At 32.8% G+C, this 21,524-nt stretch overlaps 1 protein-coding gene across 10 annotated transcripts in view; it reads right to left on the reverse strand.

Annotated features, from left to right (window-relative positions):
- The window catches only part of NBEA (neurobeachin), a 678,106-nt gene that overhangs the window by 578,859 nt on the left and 77,723 nt on the right, over nt 1-21,524 (reverse strand). For 9 of the 10 annotated variants that reach the window (XM_078434421.2, XM_078434419.2, XM_078434413.2 and 6 more), the window contains exons 2-6: nt 20,771-21,002; nt 17,020-17,120; nt 16,685-16,780; nt 10,803-10,924; nt 8,849-8,975 (exon numbers count right to left, since the gene is read on the reverse strand). In XM_078434421.2, coding sequence (XP_078290547.1) covers nt 8,849-8,975; nt 10,803-10,924; nt 16,685-16,780; nt 17,020-17,120; nt 20,771-21,002 — 678 coding nt within the window. Of the gene's footprint in view, nt 1-8,848; nt 8,976-10,802; nt 10,925-16,684; nt 16,781-17,019; nt 17,121-20,770; nt 21,003-21,524 lie in introns of those variants that run through there. The other variant, XM_078434426.2, reaches the window with a different exon arrangement.

Genomic DNA, 21,524 nt, shown 5'->3' on the forward strand with positions numbered 1-21,524 from the left:
TGACTCATAAAGAATAAATCTGTGATGGAGACAGACCTAGAATACCTTGAACTGTGGAATTACACTCCTTCTACTATACCAAGATGCAAATATTATGGAAATACAATTATATTTGGTTTATTCATTTAATAACATTTGTATTGTACCATTTGTATTTGTATTGTTTCATGTCTGACCAGAAAGACCATAGGTCCAACTCTCCTGAAATTCATGGTGTAGTGAAAGAGACACAGATTAGACAAGTAAATAAATATAAAATGACAAATAATGATTACTGTGAAGGAAAAGAAAACAGCATAAACTGAGAAAGATTAACCTTGATTCTATTTCGGATTGCATGGTCAGGAAAGATAGTCAAAGGAACAACACTTTAACATTTACTTTTTTAAAATTTTTTTAAAAGTTTTATTTATTTATTTATTTATTTGTTTATTTTGAGAGAGAGAGAGAAAGTGAGCGTGCACGCAGGAGCAGGAAAGGAGCAGAGAGAGAAAGAATTCCAAGTGGGCTCTGTGCTAGCAGCACAGAGTGATGCAGGGCTTGAATTCATGAACTGTGAGATCATGACCTGAGCCAAAAGTCAAGAGTCAGACGCTTAACCAACTGAGCCACCCGGGCACCCCCAACATTTTAACATTTATAATAAGATTAGGTGGTTTCAATTCCACAACTCAGATTTATTAGGTCCAAGAAAAATTATGTATCTTTTAACTTAATAATGTGTGAATATTCATTAAGAATCGAGGAATAAGTTTGTATTAAGTTCTAAGTTTATAATTCCTAGGGCCAACCAAAAGCATTTCAAGTATATATTTTGATATGGAATGATTTAAATTCTGCAATGATTTGTGGATCCAACCCTTACTCTCTTTGAAACTTAATCTAAGGCCAAGAATACAGAAATATAATTCTAAAATATAAAAAAATGCAAATGATTTATAGACACTTGAACAAGTATGCCTTCAGTGTTTAAGAAGAAAAAAATTAGACTTCGTTTCCCCCACAAAAACATAAAAATATATAATACAAACTTTGTTTCCCAGATTACTTAAAAGCACTACTCAATTATTTCATAATACTATATTTTGAAAAACATAAAGCTATAATAATTCTCAGCCACGAAAACATCAGCTATTTCAAGGTGTCTGAAGTACTTTGAACAAAATTCAATTTCATTCATTTCAAGTTAGAAAATAAAAATAGTGCACTAAACAACTCATGGAAAACAATAACACAAAGAACACTGTTCCTCAATTATAAAAATAAAATGTTAGGTCAAACTATTTAATCCCTAAACACATGTCTTTTTTAAAGTTGTTTCAGTCTAGGTAATCTTTAACTATTGCAAAAGGAATCTTCTACTGGATCAGAAAGCAACATTTATGTTAGTCTTGATTAAAAGCAGAAGAAAATATTTAAAGTCAGTCATTTAACCATTCTTATTTCTAAATATTACAAAATTATCAAGAAGAAGCCATAAAAATTGAGCTTCATATAAATTTAAGAAAAATCTTATAGAAGTTTACATGCATAAAAATTCAAATTTACTTGTATTATTTTATGTGTATTTCAAAATCATTGAGTTTGTATTGTATTATTTGTATTTCAAACTCATTGAGTTTGAAAATTTTCCACCAGAATGCCATCTAGGTAACACAGGAAATATAACCTTTATTATTTTGGAGTAAAATTATTAAAATTTTAAATTTCTAACTATCAAAACAATAATCAAATTATGGAAAGAGCCCAAATGTGTGCCATATATATATATATATATATATATATATATATATATATATATATATATATATATATAATGGAATACTACTCAGCCATCAAAAAGAATGAAATCTTGCCATCTGCACAATGTGCATGGAACCAGAATATATTATGCTAAGTAAAATGAGTCAGTCAGAGAAAGACAAATACCATATGACTTTACCCACATCTGGAATTTAAGAAACAAAACATATGAACATAGGGGAAGAGAAATAAAAATAAAATAAGATAAAAACAGAGAGGGAGGCAAACCATAAGACACTCTTAACTATAGAGAACAAACTAAGGGTTGCTGGAGGGGAGGTGGGTAGAGGATGGGCTAAATGGGTGATAGGCATTAAGAAGGGTACTTGTGATGAGCTCTGGGTGTTATATAAGTGATAAATAACTTAATTTTATTCCTGAAACCAATTGACACTACATGTTAGCTAACTTGAATTTAAATCAAAATTTGAAATTTAAAAAAAAGAAATTTTAACTTTCTAAATAGAATGCATATAAACAAATGCCTATAAATAGAAAAGGATTTCCTGCTCTCCAAAGACAAGTTTAAGATAAATAATATTAGATATATCATTATAGTTACTTACATACTTGATATAGTAAAGAACTTATTTAACAAATATTTATTGAGTTCTTTCTCCTATGTACCAAATAACTTAGGGTGCTTGGCTGTGCAGTATGAATTTTACATTCATACAGATAGAAAAACTGAGTTCCCAAGTTACAAGCTCTATGACTTCTGGCAAATCATTTAGCTATTTCCATCTCTAAAAAAGGGGGAATAATAATGCCTTTTTGTGGAATGAACATTACAGATAAGAGACAATATATGAGAATTATGAAGAACAGTTCCTAATACATATTTGGCAGCCATAAAGAAGACAGCACTAACTAATACCTATTTTTTATCCACAATTTCCATCTGATGAGATTTTTTTCTGCTAAAATTGACATTTACTCCTCAGAGTCACTCACTCATTCAAAAAATTTACTGATAGTCGGGGTGTCTGGTGGCTCAGACGGTTAAGCGTCCAACTTCAGCTCAGGTCATGATCTCATGGTTCGTGAGTTCGAGCCCCACATCGGGCTCTGTGCTGATGGCTCGGAGCCTGGAGCCTGCTTTGGAGTCAGTGTCTCCCTCTCTTTCTGTTCCTCCCCCCATTCAGGTGCTCGCTCGCTCTCTCTCTCTCTCTCTCAAAAATAAATAAACATTTTTTTAAAAATTTACTGATAGTCTATTTCATGCCCAGTATCCCCCAGACTGTGAGCAATGATAACATATACACCCTTAAGGAGAGTTCACCAGGAAAACAAACATGAAAGCAATTATAAAACCATGGAAACTGTCTAAAACACAGATATGGGAGCAAAAGAAGTAATGACTAACTGAGCGCAGAAGGAAAAGAAAAGACAAAAGGAGAAGGAAGGCTAACCGAGAAGAAGTCACTAAAAGAGTAAAATGAAACTTATGACTAAGCTTGAAGGATGAATACAAATTGCTGAGTAAACAGGGGGAAAAGAGGAATCTTAATACTTTACATACAGCACAGAGGCCTGACAAAACTCTTCTCGGTGTTTAGATTTAGACACAATAACAAAGATCAGTTTATAAGAGACTTTAGGACACCTTTGGTAATCTTTGTTTTTTGGTAATGTCTTATCACTAAGGAATTTTGAGCAGGAAAATGCAATGATCATCTTCATAGTTTAGGAAAATAACTGGCAGTACTGAGTAAGTGGGACAGTTAGGCAAATGTGGTTCAAGATAAACCTGAAAACTACTGCAAAGGTTGAGGTAAGAAAACTATAAAGGTCTAAATTAAGACAAAGACATTAGTAATTTAAAAGAAGGGAGACAGGGACTAATTAACAAAACTCATTGAAAGTGCTGATACAGAAAAGAGAAGTCTAAAGATGGCTTCCAATTTTTCACTTAAATTGGTAGTGGTACCATTAACTTAAGATAATTAATACAGTTAGACAGTTAATTAGCCAGATAATAAGATGTGGAGTTATAATCAAAGAGTTTGCTTTTGGTCATAACACTGATATTTGACAAAGCTGATGGATGAATAAATGAATGCACAGTTGAATGAACGAACTAATCTCAGTGAAGGTCAGAGCAGTTATAGGAAAATTAACTTTAATGTTCTCTTTCCATGGTACATCAATATGTACATATAACACACAAGTGTCTTTTCCATTCAAAAGAGACCAATGTTTGACTTGATATTTTTTATATTTCTGATTTATATTTTAAAAGAAATGGGAGGAAAATTGGAAACTGTGCATGCATACTGATATTCTGTACATCCACTGAGGTCTGCAATTAGTTAAGACTCAAAACTAGATCTAGAAAAAAATACCAAACAGAAACGAAAAAAAAACCTGTAATAAGAATTCATAGGAAAATATAACATGATATTTATACAAATATCAGTAGTAGCTAACACATATTGAGCACTTACTACATCTTAGGTAATAGGCTAATAATTTACTGTGGGCTAAAACGTTACGGAATTTTCACAAGGTCAAACATTTGGTGAGTGGTACAGCTAAGAAAGCAAAAGTTTTAATATAAAGATTTCTTTTGGAAAGGCCAGTTAAACACCTTACCAAAGGATTACAATTTAGCTAGGTCATCTCCTGGAAAAATAAGAAAGAAAAAAAGAGAGAGAGAATGCATTTATCTTGAATAATGAAACAGTAAAACAAAGTATTTATGGTTTTCAAGGTTTATGAGCATCTATGGTTTTTTAAAACATCTATCACTCCCTGGCCCTGTTCCTACCAAGACTCCTTAGAATCAACATATATAGAGCTCTTACAAATGGGAATGTATTTCTCATAAGGAAATAGTGTGAAGAGAGAGAGAGAGAGAGAGAGAGAGAGAGAGAACAAATGGGTTAAATTGCTTTTTATTGGTTAATGACAATTTTATTTAGTTCTTAGCTTCACCCTAATTTTCCTTGTTTATACTCTTCAAATCATTGTTATCTAAACTTGTCAGATGAAAAACATCACCTAGAGCATTTGTTAAAAATATATTCCTAACATGGAAATTATAATTCCAAGAATCTGTATTTATAACAAGTTCCCACTGAAATTCAAAACAGTTTGGCACATTTGGCAAACTCCCCTGGGTGTCATCCCAAATCTAATAAATCAGAATTTCTGGAGGAGAGACAATTAAATTTGTATGAAAATAACTGGGATTTGTATCAAGAAATCAAGAACCTCCATTCTAATGTATGAATTTATTTAGAATCCCTGCTTTTTAAGCTATTTTCCAGGTATATATTAATGAATGATTGATACACTGATATTCTTTCTTTTACATAAATTCTTTTTTAAGTTTATTTATTTTGAGATAGAGAGAAAGCATGGGGGGGGCGGGGAACAGAGGGAGAGAGAGAGTAAATCCCAAGCAGGCTCCTCATTGTCAGTGCAAAGCCCTAGGTGGGGATTGAACTCACATACTGTGAAATCATGATCTGAGCTGAAATCAAGAGTCAGACACTTGACCGAATGAGCCACCCAAGTGCCCCACGCTGATATTCTTTAAGAGAAACAGTTTTACTATTGCTTCAACATAAAGCAAATATTTTTATTGGACTCAGGTAAAATTTTAAATATATATTTGAAAACCCCATCCTAAATAATATTTTCTTCAATATGTGGCAAAACATACACGGGATCATAAGCAAACAAGAAAACAAACAGAAAGAAGAGGAAATGACATTCCCTCTGCCATATGTGGGCTCATCAATCTCTGTTACGGTTGCTCCTGTGGATAAATATTCCTTTGGATATAAAGTAAAGTGTGCTCTTAAAGAAGGTGGACAATCTCACTGCCAGGTATCCAAAAAAGGCCCTTGAACCTATAAGGGATAACTGGCCTTAAACACGTGGAAATAGGAACTCCTATCCTTCTGTAACTTGTTATTTTAAATTCTGAACTTTCAAATGACTGGATACTCTAACACAAAGATAGAGTCCAATAAATAGCCAAGAACATCCCTCTAGAAAAAAACCCAGGTGATAGTGAATTATATCTTATAAATCTAATTATATAACATAATTGCACATTTTTTATTTTTTATCTTTAGATCTTTAGAGAAGACTTTTTAAATTAATGTATTTATTTTGAGAGACAGAGAGAGAGAGAGAGAGAGAGAGAGAGAGAGCACGAGCTGGGGAGAAGCAGAGAGACAGGGAGAGAGAGGATCCCAAGCATACTCCACACACTGTGAGCACAGAGCCCAATGTAGGGCTCAAACCCACGAACCACGAGATCATGACCTGAGCCAAAGTTGGATGCTCAACCGACTGAGCCACCCAGGTGCCCCTACAGCAGACTTTTAAAACACGTATCAGGGCACCCAGGTGGCTCTCTGTCTCTTTCTCTCTCTCTTGCTTTTTCTCTCAAAAATAAATAAACATTAAAAATTTTTTTAAAAATTCCAAACACATATCAACCTGGCCTCTGAATATATATATTCAGAGGTATATTTCAAGGGCCAAAACATTAACCACAGAGTAATATCTCCCTTCTTGAAGCCAGCATTTTTGAAGAGCAGAAATTAGTGTAACCTTGAATCTCAGGAAACAAGATTCAGGACTACTAGGATCAGCTTAAACTCCCTCAAGAAAAGTCTCTCTGTATTACCAAATCTGGAGGTTTAACACTTGACCTTTTAAAAGAGCTAATTATGTATAAATCCATAGTGCATGACATGCACATGTATACAAACTACTGTGAAGTCTGAATGTCCAGTCTAAAAACTTGTTCTGTATCTAAAGCAAATACGGTTAGAGGGAAGAAGAACAAGAAAAGGAGGAGGAGGAAAAAAGGGAAGAAGGGGAAAGACAGGGGAAGATGAAAGGATGAGCAAAAGAGGAGGAGGAGGTAAAGGACGACCGAGAGAATTTGGGGGAGAGGAAAAGGGAAGAGGAAGAATAAGACAGAACTGTTATTAAAGAACAATTTCTGCAAATGTTCTTCAAACATAATTCCTCAGAACTATAATTAAAGTAACATAAAGCTCATATAAGTTTGCCTTTGAATAAATGTGAATTAATAATATAACTTAAATTGTTTAATATTGTCTTCATAAAAGTGCTAAAAATTGAAAAGACACTCCATTATTCCTATATAACATGTAGCAAATTTATACATTACATAGATTATTATACAAAATGACATAGCATACAAAATTATATATGCTATACACCAAAATTTTTGGATCAGTATAAACATATAAGAATGCGTCTGTGGTTGGAATTCTAAGTAACTGTATCTTCCATTAAACCTGCGCAAAACCCTTTCTCAAAAGGTGCAAAATCTCGCTTAATGCTCATGGATAAAGCTCTAGTTCTCTACAATTCCAAAAATTAACTTAGTTTTGCAGGGTGTAATACTGTGCTGAAAGAACAACAAGAAAAGCTGGTAAGCTTTTGATTTAAAACACATATCACATAGTAAGTAACAACCTAAATGACTTGATCTTTGTTGCCGTGACTGACTGTCTTTCCTCTTCCAGCCACATGGAAAAGGTCTTTGGGATACTGCCCTACAAAGAAGCACTGACCACAAGGCCTAGGCCTTCTCTCTCTCATTTTATCAACAGTAATACCTCCTTTATTTTTACACCACTAGAAAATCAACTGCTCAACAGAAATTAGCTGTCCAGATAAATATAACCTACTCCTTCAGGAAACTCTTTTTTGGTTATTAAAGCATTATTTTATTTGTTTATCCAACATATATTATTGTCAGTTCAAAACTCTGTGGCAGGTAAATAAGGGAATACACAGATGAATCAAATACACAGCTTCATCTCAACAGTTACTAAATTATGCACTTATAAATGAGTAATGAAGGTTTAAAACAAATAATTGTTATAAAAAATACTGAAATAATATGCTATGAGAGAGATTATATCTGAGAGCAAGGCAAATCAAGGAAAGAGTCCATGGAAATCATGTTACGTAGAATGGAACCTAACGATAATGTGAGATTTGAAGACCTAAAGCCACAAGTGAGGAGACATGTAAATGTTTTCATGCCAGAGATTGAACAATTGAAAAGGAAAAAAGTGAAACACACATGCTAGCTCAGTTTCGACACAATAAAGGGTATAAGCAAAGAGCTGAAAATAAAACCCAAATCATGAGGGACTAGACAAAAAATGTTAATTGAATAAATTAGTTGTTAGTAAGAAGCAAATGATCGGTTTGAGCAATGCAATAATATGACCAAGAATATAAATCAGATATTAGCGTGTGAAATCATCTGCGAGAGGAGAAGACAAAGGATCCAAAATAAAGAGAGAAAAAGAAAAGTATGAAGAATTCAAGCAGCAGGTAAGGATTTTTTTTTTTTTTAAGAAAGCTATATTACAGAGATACAAAGTAAAGGACTGGAAAATTGAACTGGTAAAGATCAAAAAGGGGATGAAAAACAAAAGTGACTCAAGTCCCCACTATCATGAAGATGGCAGTTTCTTAATCTAAACAAGGGATTTAGAACATAATGGATATAGGACTGGAGATGCAAATTCGGTGTTAACATATTCTGAAGTTGAGAAGCCAAACAGACATTCCCGTGGCAATATCTTTTGGTAGAGGAGAATATAAGAAAAGAGCTTGGAGATAAGAATAAGAGTGGAAAGCTCTCATAAAACTGAATAAAAATTCCCGGAAAATATAAGCTCCACAAAAGCAGGAATGTGGTCTGTTTTGTTCACTGTCACATCTCTAGTGCCTACAACAGTGTCTGGAACTCAGGAAATATTCAGTAAGTATTTACTTTAAGAATGGCATAGAATAAATCACAATGAGCTAGCAAGTGAGACACACACTGCAAGAGGTCAAGAGCCTCTTTTTATGTGAAAAGTTAGAAAAGTAAAAAGAAAATGCAGACAAGGGGAAGAGAAAAAAAAAAGCATTATGAGTCATTAGAAAATCAGTAAGAGAATATTACAGAAGTCATAACAAGTGAATTTTAAGACAGTGGGAATTGTAAATTGTGTGTTCCTCAATAGAAATATTTATTTATACCTACCTTACGTGGTTGAAAATCGTATTTCACACAGTGCTGAAAACCTTTTCCTTTAGACTTCAGTGATGTAACTATTAGACAGTTGCCAACGAAGTGAGCAGAGTAACCAACTCCTTTGCTAGTACGAAAACTGTCAAGAAAATAGAATTGTTTAATATTCTCTGATACAAAGAACCATATATCTAAAAAGCATTATAAAAATAATATAAAACATTACTTTAAAATAAAACTCATTTCAGGGCACCTGGCCCCAAATATAGAATAAACACTCATTTCGTGGCTCAGTCACGCATCCAACTCTTGGTTTCAGCTCTGAGTCATGGTCTCACAGTTTCGTGAGTTAGAGCACCACCTCAGGCTCTGGGCTGACATCACCTAGTCTGCTTGGGATTCTGTCTCTTCTTCTCTCTCTGACCCTCTCCTGCTCATGCTGTCTGTCTCTCAAAAATAAAGAAACTTTTTAAAAATCTGCATATAAAATAAAAACTCATTTTCCTATAGAGTCAGAAGGGGTATTACATGTACCAAATAAAGACTAAAACCTTTTAGATTTAGAACTAAAAGAAGTAATTTAAATTGAGAAAATAGAAAACTACAAAACCTATTGATATTTCAATGTAAAATATCACAAATACACAAAAACAAACTAATAGCCAATAAAATCTTACCAAGTAGATTTCATTTACCTTCAAGGACCACCAAAATTAGCAAATACAGAAACCATTTACAAAGCTACTGTTTCAAAAACAACTTGCTCTCTAATTCTATTATATCTTTCAAAATAGCTTACAAGTTAAAATTAAAAAAAAAAAAAAAAGAGCCAAGTCTGATAAATGATGTAGGTAACTAAACACAGGAATACATTTTTAGTCAAAAGAAGAAAAAAGATGTATCTATGAAATAGTTACCTTCTTCTAAGGGGGCACACCTCCTAGCTGTAAATTGTACTCCTAGCACAAACTGTAAATGCTCTCCAAAATGATGATCTTATTGAAATAAATATATGATCTGCCAAATGGCCATTCTGAAGTTCAACCCATTTATGTTTGGAGGTTAGATTTTTAAAACTCTCTCATTACTACCCATATATAATCTTTTGTAACAGAGCTGATAAGCTATTAATAGCTCACATTTTTCTATACTCATATTTCTGAACCAATGTACAAAAGCACTTAATTATTCTCATTAACCTGATAGGTACTGTTATCATCCTCAATTTATTAAAGTTGAAAACACCGAAGCACAGGATCAATAAGTAAGTAGTGAAGATTAAGGCCTCAGACAGTCTTATTTCAGAGCACTGCAAATGTTAAATGAGGTAACACTTACATGTAAACACTTACAATGCCTAGTATATGCTAAGGCAATCAATGAAAGCTTGATGTTCTCACTACTGTGCATTATTGGCAAACTAAAATTTCCAAGCTATCAGTCCTTACAGGTCAACCTACTGTTGGGTTCATCAACCCACTCTGTTAGTTATCTATCAAATAATTAATTTTATTATTTGATTGTATTTTCTTACATCATAGTTATTATTAACATTTTAAAGCATACCTTAATTACGCTCATAGAACAAGGACAGTAAAAAGGCAAAGTAAATAAAATCTGGAAGTACTTTTTTTTCCTCCCCCTTATCAGGGATTAGCACGTACACTAACAACCTCCCACAACTAATCAATATTGACTGATGTGTAGTGGACAGAGAAGGTTTGTAACCCTTAACTTTTAAACTGTAATTGGAAAAAAAGTAGTGAAGCAGGTTGCCTAGAATCAACAGCAAGAAATACATAAATAAAATAAATTTATGTAATTGTATCTTTATAGTTTTAACATATACAAATATAAACACACACACACACACATCTTCTACTTAATATGTTGCCTTGATACTCTTACATATTTATAAAACTGAAATACTTAAGACAAAAGTACTAAAATTAAATATATTACTTACCAATAAAGATAAGGTTTATCCTTATCAACATTAATGTTATTTAATGGATCCATACGAAACCAAGTATTTAGGGTGAAGCCATTCTGATAAGGCCACTTTGCAATAGGAGGCAATGCGATTGCCTACAAGGCAATGGAAAAAGATACAAAAGTATCAGTTAAATAAAATGTGACAGTAACTAATTTCAAATATAACCTTTACAGATCAAAAAACAATGAAGGTATAAACATCAGAAAATCATGGACGTATCCCCTGCCAATGGCCTTAGCAACTTCTGTATCACCAGTTTCATCATTCAGTCTACCAGACCCTAAATTAGAACTTAAAGACTGCATTAAACTAAGAGATACAGGGAAGAATTTGAGCCAAGCTGCCCTTCAAGTTTCTAGACCCATTCTTTCCACCAGAAAAAAGACAGGTGGTCCAAGAGATCATTTGTTATTATCTCCATGGTAGCATGAAAGAGACCTAAATCACATATAGTTGCAAACACTAGTGAACCAAAATACAATGGAAAAAAAAAAAAATCTCACAAGAGAAAACTCTAACCTTGAGTGATAATGAAATAATAATAGTCTTTAGTCTTGCTACCACTCATACCAAACACACGTGAGAGACTCTAGAATAGCATTTTCCTCAATTTCATTGTGGACTTCCAATAATTCCATGGATAAATAAGGATCTCTATTATGGGCAATCTCTTCAACAAGACAGTTAGCTATACTGAAAGACATTCTCTTAATTAAATTTAGTATATAACATCTAGAATAAATGCTTTAGGGACCTGAAATCTCTCATTTCTAGCCCCTACTACTATACTAACCAAAGCCTTCTATAAGTGCACATTGCATCACTAGCCTTTTTCTACTCTTTTGAACTAACTAATGCATACACCCTCCCTTAATCAATGCACAAAAGCTAACTTTGTGTAGTACTGCCTTTGTGCAACCAGGCACATTTACTTCCAAAGCATTTGTGCCTGATCGTAACACTTATTTCCTTCTAGTCCCATTGTGTTAATGGCATGTCTTTGGGGATACCTTTGTGATTATGGAGTCAAGCAGTCTTTACTCTTCCTCCCTATTTCCTTCTACAACATTCTGGTACCCACAATTGGATGTCCCTCACTGTGCCAAAATCTATATCCCTCACTGTCCCCTAATCTAACAGACTCCAAAATCTGCATTCCTATTTTTTGTGATTTGCAAAAGAAATAATTCTGATGTGTAGATGGAATGCTTTCAGTAAACTCACGAATAGAAAAATTCACTATTCCTAAATTAAGAAGATTCATGAAACATCATAATCATGAAAGACAAATCTAAATAAGTATATCCATAAAGGTCACAGAGCATATAAAATGTCATCTTACATTTGTCATTCACCTTTATGTGAATCACTGTGTACAATTCCATTCCAAATTGCTCATATGAAGGCAGCATAGCTCATAGAAAGGCACCTCCACAGTATAAAATGTACTTTAGAAGGCCTAGTACATATGGTTATTTTAGAGGGAAAGTAAGCAGTGTCATTATTTTAGCGATCCAAAGACTGGTCCAGACAGTCAACAGTGGTCCAGACAGCCTGTACTCTCTAGTTACTATCACACTCATCCAGAGGTAAATGATCAAAAACACTATAATGGTAATAAGGATTTTAAAATCAGCTCCTATCTGAATTTTTCAGCAGTTCAATAGCAGAGGTAACATACCTGGAAATAAGCCAATCTGTTGTTAAAAAACAAAAAAACAAAAAACACTGCACTTAAAAGTCAGGAAAATTTTAGTTCAAGCTATGACTCTGCTTTTGCCCCTGAACAATGTTACACTGTTGAGGCTGTTTCCTCAACAAATGTAACAACAATAATGTCATTTATCTTATATATAGCTTGTATGACTCAAATAAAAAACAGTTCCTTCTTTGCTTCCTCTTCTACAAAGAATACAGTCTTAACTGAAACTACTCTTTATGAAAATGAGTGATGCAAGGAAAACCAAGAAAAGAGTAATTGATAAGTGTTAAATCCATCAACATCTCCTGAATGTGAATAAGTCAAACATATACTACTAACAGCATATAAGCAAAATCCTTTGTGTGTGTGTGCATGTATGTGTGTTTACATACAGATAGAAAATATTCATAGATTTCAGGTAAATGGTCAAGTGGCTAAAAACAGAATGAGGTGCAACCTTACTGAGGCAATTCAGATAATTTATTAAAACAAAGTTTTAACACTCTGTTTAGCTGTAAATAAGACAGCAACTTGCTCATATTTCTGTCAAAACACCTTGCCCTTCTCTTACCCCTTGAAGTGAGATCTACTAGATGTCAGATCACTAACAATTTTATAAAATGTATTAAAATAGATCTACATATGTAAACAGAATTATTACATCTAAGAAAACTGGTACTTTCTTATGGACAGTGACAGTTTTTCTCTGTCACATACCACAATGTACGTTTGATATGTGTTCTACCCTAACAATCTGATATGTAAAATTATTAGCTTTCATCTGGAAAAAGATTTTTAACTTTCCTATTTTTGTTTCTCAATTTTTATTTTTCCTATTTTTGTTTCACAATTGTGTTAAGATTGGAAATTGTAACTCTAAAAAAAGGTAACGAAATATTAAGAGAAAATATGAAATTACAGGAACGGCTGATGAAATGGAAGACTACAAAGATGCTTATAATAAAAACCAAGGAGCAAAAAATATTTACATGATGTTTTTTAACTTATATAGTCCTTAAATGACATATTATTTCATTACAGTCTCATAGTAACACTATTCCATGATAAAGTACTAGTGTTTCACATGAAAGTAAGCCAAGAAACATTAAGGGACCAGTCCTCGACAGTAATGAAGTAGAGGATCCGGAAATCAAAACCAGTTCTTCTAGTCAAAACTTATACGTATTCTCTACAATCCTACAATGTAGATAAGGACAACGAAATCAAGCAGATTGAGACAGTTCTTTGCAAAGAACAACAAAATGGATAAACCTCCAGCTAGGACTGATCAGGAAAAAACCCCTCCAGTATCAAGAATGAAAGAGGAGATTAAACAGATAAGAAGGGGATATGATGATAAGCTTAGGCCAATCTATTCAACAACTTAGATTAACTGTACAAATTACTTGGAAGACACAAACTATAAAGCTCACTCAAAAGGAAATAGAAAAGCTCCCTGTATCCATTATAAAAATTAAATTCATAGTTTAAAACCTTCCCCAAACAGAACTTCAGACCTAGATGGCTACCATAGTGAATTCTAGCATACAGTTAATAAGTAATATCAATTCTACATAAACTTCTTTAAAAAAAAGAAATTAACAGTTCCCATCTCATTTTATAAGAAATTACCCTATCACCAAAAGCAGAGAAAAATATTATAGGAAAAGAAAACTATACCCCCAAGTCACTCATAAAAATAACTGCAAAGTTTCTTAGCAATACCTTAGCAAATCAAATCCAGTTATTGTATTAAAAGGTTAAAACATAGTGACCAGGTAGCTTTTATCCCAGGAACACAAAGTTTGGCTTAACAATGAAATGTCAGTCATTATATTTTACCACACTAGTAAGGATCAAGATGAAAAACCATACGATTACTTCAATAAAATCAGAAAAAGCATTCAGCAAAATTCAACACTAATATCAACATATTGGTAATTAAAAAACTTCCGTTACATAGGAACAGAAAGGAATTTCCTCTACCTGAAAAAGGACATGTCTTAAAGCCTAATTACTAATACCATACTTAATGGTGAAATACTTAAAGCTTTCCCTACAGCTAGAATGAGTCAAGGATATTACTGTATTAAATACTGCACTAGAGTCCTACCTAGTACAGTAATGCAACAAAATGAAATAAAAAGGTATACTGATTGTAAGCTAAAAAAATATTAATAATACCGGTTTTATTTACAAAAATATCTGTAAATAATCTTAAGGCATCTACTAAAAACCTGCTAGGACTAGAAAGTGAATTTAAGCAAGGTCTCAAGATATAAGGTCATTATACAAAAAATAAAATACCAATTGTATTTCTGTATGCTAGCAAAAATCAATATGGATATTTATGGATAAATTTAACAAAAGCTTTTTAAGACATGTGTGCTAAAAACTATAAAACATTGAAAAATCAAAGAAAACTAAAGTAAGAGTTATAATGTGTTTATGAATTGAAAGACTCAATATCTTCTCTCCAATTATTCTACAGATTTAACACAACACAATCTAAATCACAGTAAGCACTTTATAAAATTTGACAAGTTTATTCACACGCATGTAAATGCTATCTAGAGTAGTCAAAATTATTTTAAAATGAAGAACAAAGTTGGAGTACTTATATACAACCTGATTTCAAGAACTACTTACTATAAAGCTATGAAAATAAAAGACAAAAAATCTGATTTGGGCATAAACGCTGAAACAGAGGACAAAGGAACCAAACACAGAGTTCAGAAACAGATTTACACAAACATGGCCAGATAGTTTTCAAGAAAGGTGCCAAGAAAATTCGAAGTTAAAGGACTATTTAACAAATGGTTATGAAGAAATTCAATAATCATATGCAAAACAAACAAAACTTTAACTTCCAACCTTCCTCATACCATATTTTTAAGTGTTTATTTATTTATTTTGAAAGAGAAGGCACAAGTTGGGGGGGGGGGAGCAGAGAAAGAGGAGAAACCTCATATCATATTTTAAAAATTCACACAAAAAAGGATCCTAGACCTAAATATAAGAGCTAAAACAAAAGAACTCTCAGTAGAAAGCATAAAAAAAAAAAAAAAATGTTGTGACTTTGGTGTATACTGATTTCTTAGATTACAAAAGCATATGCCATAAAAGAAAGACAAGTTTAATTGAACTTCATCAAAATTAAAATCTGTTTAAGAAGTACTGGCAAGAAAATAAAAAGAAAAGCCACAGATTGGAAACAATATTTGACAAATACACATCTGAGAAATTAACTTATACCTGAAATACATAATGAACTCTTAAGATAATAAAACAACCAATTTTTTTTAACCAGAGATTTGAACACAAATATGACACAAGAAGATGTAAAAACAGCCAATAAACACATGAAAAAGTGCTCAATATCATCAAACATTAGAGCATACAAAATTAAGCCTCCAATGAGGTACCATTACATAATCATTTAAATGCCTCAAATTAAAAAGATGGACAATGTCCAGGCTGCAGATCAACTCAGATTCTCATACACTGTTGAGAATGCAAAATTTTCCACTATGGAAAACAATCTGCCTGAAAGCAATCTCATGAAATGAAACACGCACTTAGCATAAAACCCAGCAATTTCACTCATACGTTTACTTAAGAGATGAGAAAACATGCCTACAGATCTATGTTCAAATGTTCATAGCAGTTTTATTTACAAGAGTCAAAAACTAAAAACTCAAATGCCCATAAACTAGTGAATGGATAAACTGTAGTATATCCATAAAATGTAACACAAACCAGAATAAAAACAACAGAATAAACTTCTGGGAAGCTACAACATGGGCAACCTCAAAACCATTATGATAAGTGAAAGAAGCATGACAGAAAAGACTACATACTGAATGATTTTATTTATATGAAATTCCAGAAAAGGCAAAATCATAAAAACACAAAATAAATCAGAAGTTGCAAGGGACAGGGCTGGGGAGAGGGGACTGGTTTCACACAGATACAAGGAATTGTGGGAAGTGATGGAATTGTTCAAAATCATGACTGTGGTGGTGATTATGCAACTTTACAACTCATCAAACCGTACTGTGAAATAAGTGAATTTTATTGGATGTAAATTATACTTTAACAGAGATGAATTAAAAATAAATAAAAATAAACATACGTATTTAAAACTTACCGCAGCACTACAACCAGGGAAATTGAAAAAAGTATCAGGACCATGTCTTTGTGGCATCTGATTAAGAACTGATAACAATTTTACTGCATGTCTTGGCTGAGGAAACAAGAAAAGAAATGTCACTGCGCAAATTTAGCAAAATTACCTAATATATCATGTTAGACACTGGATTGTTTTCTAACTAGAGAGAAATTAATTTTAAATCATTTACTAAACTCTTTAAAGGGAACAGTTTCCATTACAAGTTCCAGTTTATAGCTCTCTAGAGACAAATTGTTGAACATTAAGTATTAATGCACTGATATTGAATACTTTTCCCTCTGACCACAGCTTACCCAGATTCCACTTTCTCCTCGAAGCATGCTGAACAAAAGCTTCAACTCCTTGACAGTGATGCTGTAGCTGGCAAGAACCCCCAACATATCAACTAGAAGATCTTTAAAGGAAAATAAAGTTATTCTGAACTCTAGTCGTGAGCTGCCATCTGTCAAGGTAATATACTTTTTGAAAGAGCAAAAGTTAGCAACTGTCATTTCTACATGTATATTCATCTAATTGTCCTCCAGAACTGCCATTCTAATTAAGAATTTTTAAGTTACCAGATAACTACAAACATGGTATTTGAATTTTAGGATTTTTTCCATCAGCGTCACCATTAAATTAAGTTTCCTTAGCAAATATATAAAATAGATTTTATAAATTCCCAGAATATACACACACATATACATTGACACACACATACACATCGGCTGTATGCAGGGAAAGGGAGACAAAAATATACAAAGGTGCAATGATTTAACATTGTAAATTGATTATTTTCAAATAAAAAAGTGATAGTTGACCATATTTTCTTTTAGAATTATCTATGCTTAATAAAATACATTCTGGAAATATTCCTTGTCCCATTAACAATTTTGAGCACTTACTCCTTGCCTGGCATTATTCCAAGTGGTTTACAATTATTAAGTGCACAAATCCTCACAACAAGCCTATGAGGTAAGTACTAGTATTAGCCCCTTCCTAAAATGAAGAATGTGAGGCATAAATACCCTAATCACATTGCCCAAGAACACACTCTACTAAGTGGTAGGGTCAGGATTAAAACCTAGGCAATATGGCTCCAGGGCCCTCTCGGTTTCCTACCAGTCTCTAAAAGTATAACTTAAACGCATTACTAGGGATATCCACTCTGTTCATGTGTTTACGTGCATATGAGAGATACACCAGCTCACCAGATAACAGAAAAATGATACATTTAATTTCCTGGCCTTGATTTCTTTCTCATCTCTAGACATTGTGAGTAGTTCCACTATCAATCGCTCTTTATAAGAAATTACACATCTAAATAACTATACTTCATTTTCTCAATTTCTAAAGCACGTCCTAAGGATCAAAGATACTATACAAGTTATTACAATCAATACACATACACATTCTAAATAATTCATCATCAATTAATTTAAAAAGTGAGTTAGGATAAACTTAAATAGTTACTGATATATAATATATATTATCCAATATCACAATACCTGGAATTTGAGACTTTAAAAAAATTTATTATGTATGTATTTCAAAATAGGAATTTAAGGTGGTTATTTTCATCAATAAATAATTGGCTAATCTTACTCAATGCCACAATAAGTAAGCATCTTTATGATAAAATTGTGACTACTGATATGCCAACTTTTGAGAAATCTTTTAATACAATGTTTCATTACTCAATAAAAAAGTTTACGGTTACTGCATATTAGCCAGATGATCTCTTTCTAAGCAAAAATTCTAGATAGAAATCAAGCATTTATTAAAACCCCAGTTAATATGAAGCAGTTTTAAGCAATTAGCTGCAATGGCAAATTCATAGATTTCTTAAACATTTACCTATAAATACTTTTCTAAAAAATTAAAATCTTTCTCCCAAACTTTATCTCACCTCATATGTATGTCACAAAAAGTGATCTATTAAATTTATACTTAATGACATAATTATTAATATTATTTATTATACATATAATCAAGCAGGTCAGTTTAATTTTGTTATTGCAGGTCTTCTTTTCTGGACAGATTTTTTAAAGATAAGTGCTAAGACTATGAAATTCTCTTATCAATTCAGTATAGATGTTTAACTACCTTCTGTCATACCTGTACATTAGTAAATGAAAAATGCCTCTTTGAACTTAACATGCTATAAATATTCAGAGTGAGAACTCAGTAATATTTTGTTGGTTATTAGCGCTTCTTTACTATGTTGTCTAAATTTTAATTTCTCTACTGAAAAGTAAGGTACAGGTAATTTTCTGATGTTTACTCAATGATTAAAATAAGAAAAAGTGAAAGTTTTGTGTTACCAGAATTGCTACCATTGAGAAGCAAAGACAAAAGAATTAAGGAGCTTTTATAATAGAAAAATGACCATATGAACTTCTGCATATGATAGTACTAGTCAAGATTACTATCATCTTGTATCTCAAAGCTCATGAATTGTGCAGGAGCAAACTACTATGTATATAATTGTGGCTCATTTTCTAAAGTGCACTTTATAAAGTGGTAGCCACTTTATTTCAAAAAACGAACAAACAAAACTTCAGGGATTTAAACCCAGATATGAAGACCCAAAAATTGTATCATGTTCTACACATGTGTGTGTATATATAAGCTTATGCAAATAAATTCCTATTAAAGAATGCCAGAATTTACAGAACGGTTTAAAGATGGTATGTATCATCATTAAAAAGATGTTCTAAATTTGAATTTCATTTTTCATCAAGTTAACCATCAGTAACCAATACAGAGAATGTTAAATCACTCTAAATAGAGATAGATGCCACCTTGAAAGCAATTAGAAATGATTGTAATATACTCTAAGAAAAAAAAAATTAATATTGTTTAAATTTAAAAAGCATTCATGGGGGCGCCTGGGTGGCGCAGTCGGTTAAGCGTCCGACTTCAGCCAGGTCACGATCTCGCGGTCCGTGAGTTCGAGCCCCGCGTCAGGCTCTGGGCTGATGGCTCGGAGCCTGGAGCCTGTTTCCGATTCTGTGTCTCCCTCTCTCTCTGCCCCTCCCCTGTTCATGCTCTGTCTCTCTCTGTCCCAAAAATAAATAAAAAACGTTGAAAAAAATTTAAAAAAAAAAAAAAAAAAAAAAAAAAGCATTCATGTTTAACTTACCCTTCACTCCATTATTTCTTATTTACTGTTTTGTTCTACTAGTATTAAAATTAATTGTGCATAAATCAAAATATTATACAGGATTTTCTGGTGTCTGAGCTACTTTTAAGGATCAGATATGATATTGTGAGGAGTCATACCAGCACTTTTAAAATTATGAAAACCCTTTTACATCAGAAGAAACTTATGCTAAAGATTCATGGCTTAAAAAAAACCAGTATTTCAAGCTCTGAACTTATTTTTGGAGAATAATGTGGCTCTGTGACCATATTTCAAAACACTTCTACTGAAGTGCATCTAACAACAAAGGAGAATGAACTTGGAGGGAGGTAAAGGATTGGCAATGAAAATTCATAGATTTCAAAGTTATTTGAAATAACGCATAACAATTCCATGCAATTTTTATGTCTAGTCTATATCTTTTTAATACAAAATTTCTCTTAAAAAAATTGGACACTTCCTAAAAATTCAACATGCTTATCCCAAGGCTATTAGTACCTCCTATTATAGTTCCACATAGGTCAAACTGAAGAGCACAGAGCTCGAAAAAGTTGAAGTGCTCATTACGCAGAATTGTAGTACATGTTGTAAATTTTCAGTTATGTAAAGGTTTAACTAAGTACTATGTAAAAAGGTACTGTTTATTTTTCTGATAGATTTCATAGTATTTATTCCACACTACTGAGATTCTAAAACCTAGAAAAGCAAAATTAGTAATTATGTTTGTCTAATACAAAAGAAAGTATCTTCCATTCTTCAAGTTTTCCCTTAATATACAAGGCAAACTTTCCATACATTTCTATTTATCTATTTTAAATCAAGTTAGCTTCAACAAATCTAATTACCAGTAGAATATAAAGAGAAGTACGTGAATCTTTATAAACATTTAAAGTATATTTTCCTGTCAGATAACCCCATACCTGCTATCATGTCATCTACAGCACTCATTTTCAGCAATACTTGTTCAATTAGCCCAACTTCTGTGCTAGTCTGTAAATTCCGAACACTTTTTCGTAAAATGGCTGTAAACATGCTCCATATTTCTGCTTGACATGTTACATCACAGTGCTCCAAAAGCTCTGTCATGCATGTTATACTCTCAGCATCCTGGATAATAAAGTTCATCTCCAAGTCAAATTCTCCACCAACCAGCTGAAAATGAACAAAAAGAAACAATAACTAATGATAACATGAGAGATCATTTATAACAATAAATTAAAAACAATAAAAGAATTCAACTAGCAGGAGAGCATAGCTACTCTAAAAAATTTCAAGTCTTCTAGTCTAAAACTAATTTTGATAAAAATTTGAAAGCCATAGATAAAGGTGCTGTAAGAATTAAAACTAGCAAAATCTGATTTTTTTTTTAAATGGAAAAAGGCAATTTCAAATCCAGCAGAGCAAAACAGTAGATGACTACTGGGTAGGATTCATGACAAATTCCTATGAAAAAGAGAAAGAGTTTGGCCCCTGGGCTCCTGGGGGGCTCAGCCAGTTAAGCATTTGACTCTTGATTTCGGCTCAGGTCACAATCTCAAGGTCATGAGATCCAGCAGCCCCCCTCCCTGCACCTGCCCCCCCAAATCCCCGCACCCAGTACAGGGCTATGCGCTGGGCATGGAGCCTGCCTAAGATTCTCTCTCCTCCTCTTCCTCTGCCCCTCCTTGCTAGTGC

This window comes from Panthera onca, chromosome A1 (genome assembly GCF_046562875.1).
Source record: "Panthera onca isolate mPanOnc1 chromosome A1, mPanOnc1 haplotype 2, whole genome shotgun sequence".
NCBI lineage: Eukaryota > Metazoa > Chordata > Mammalia > Carnivora > Felidae > Panthera > Panthera onca.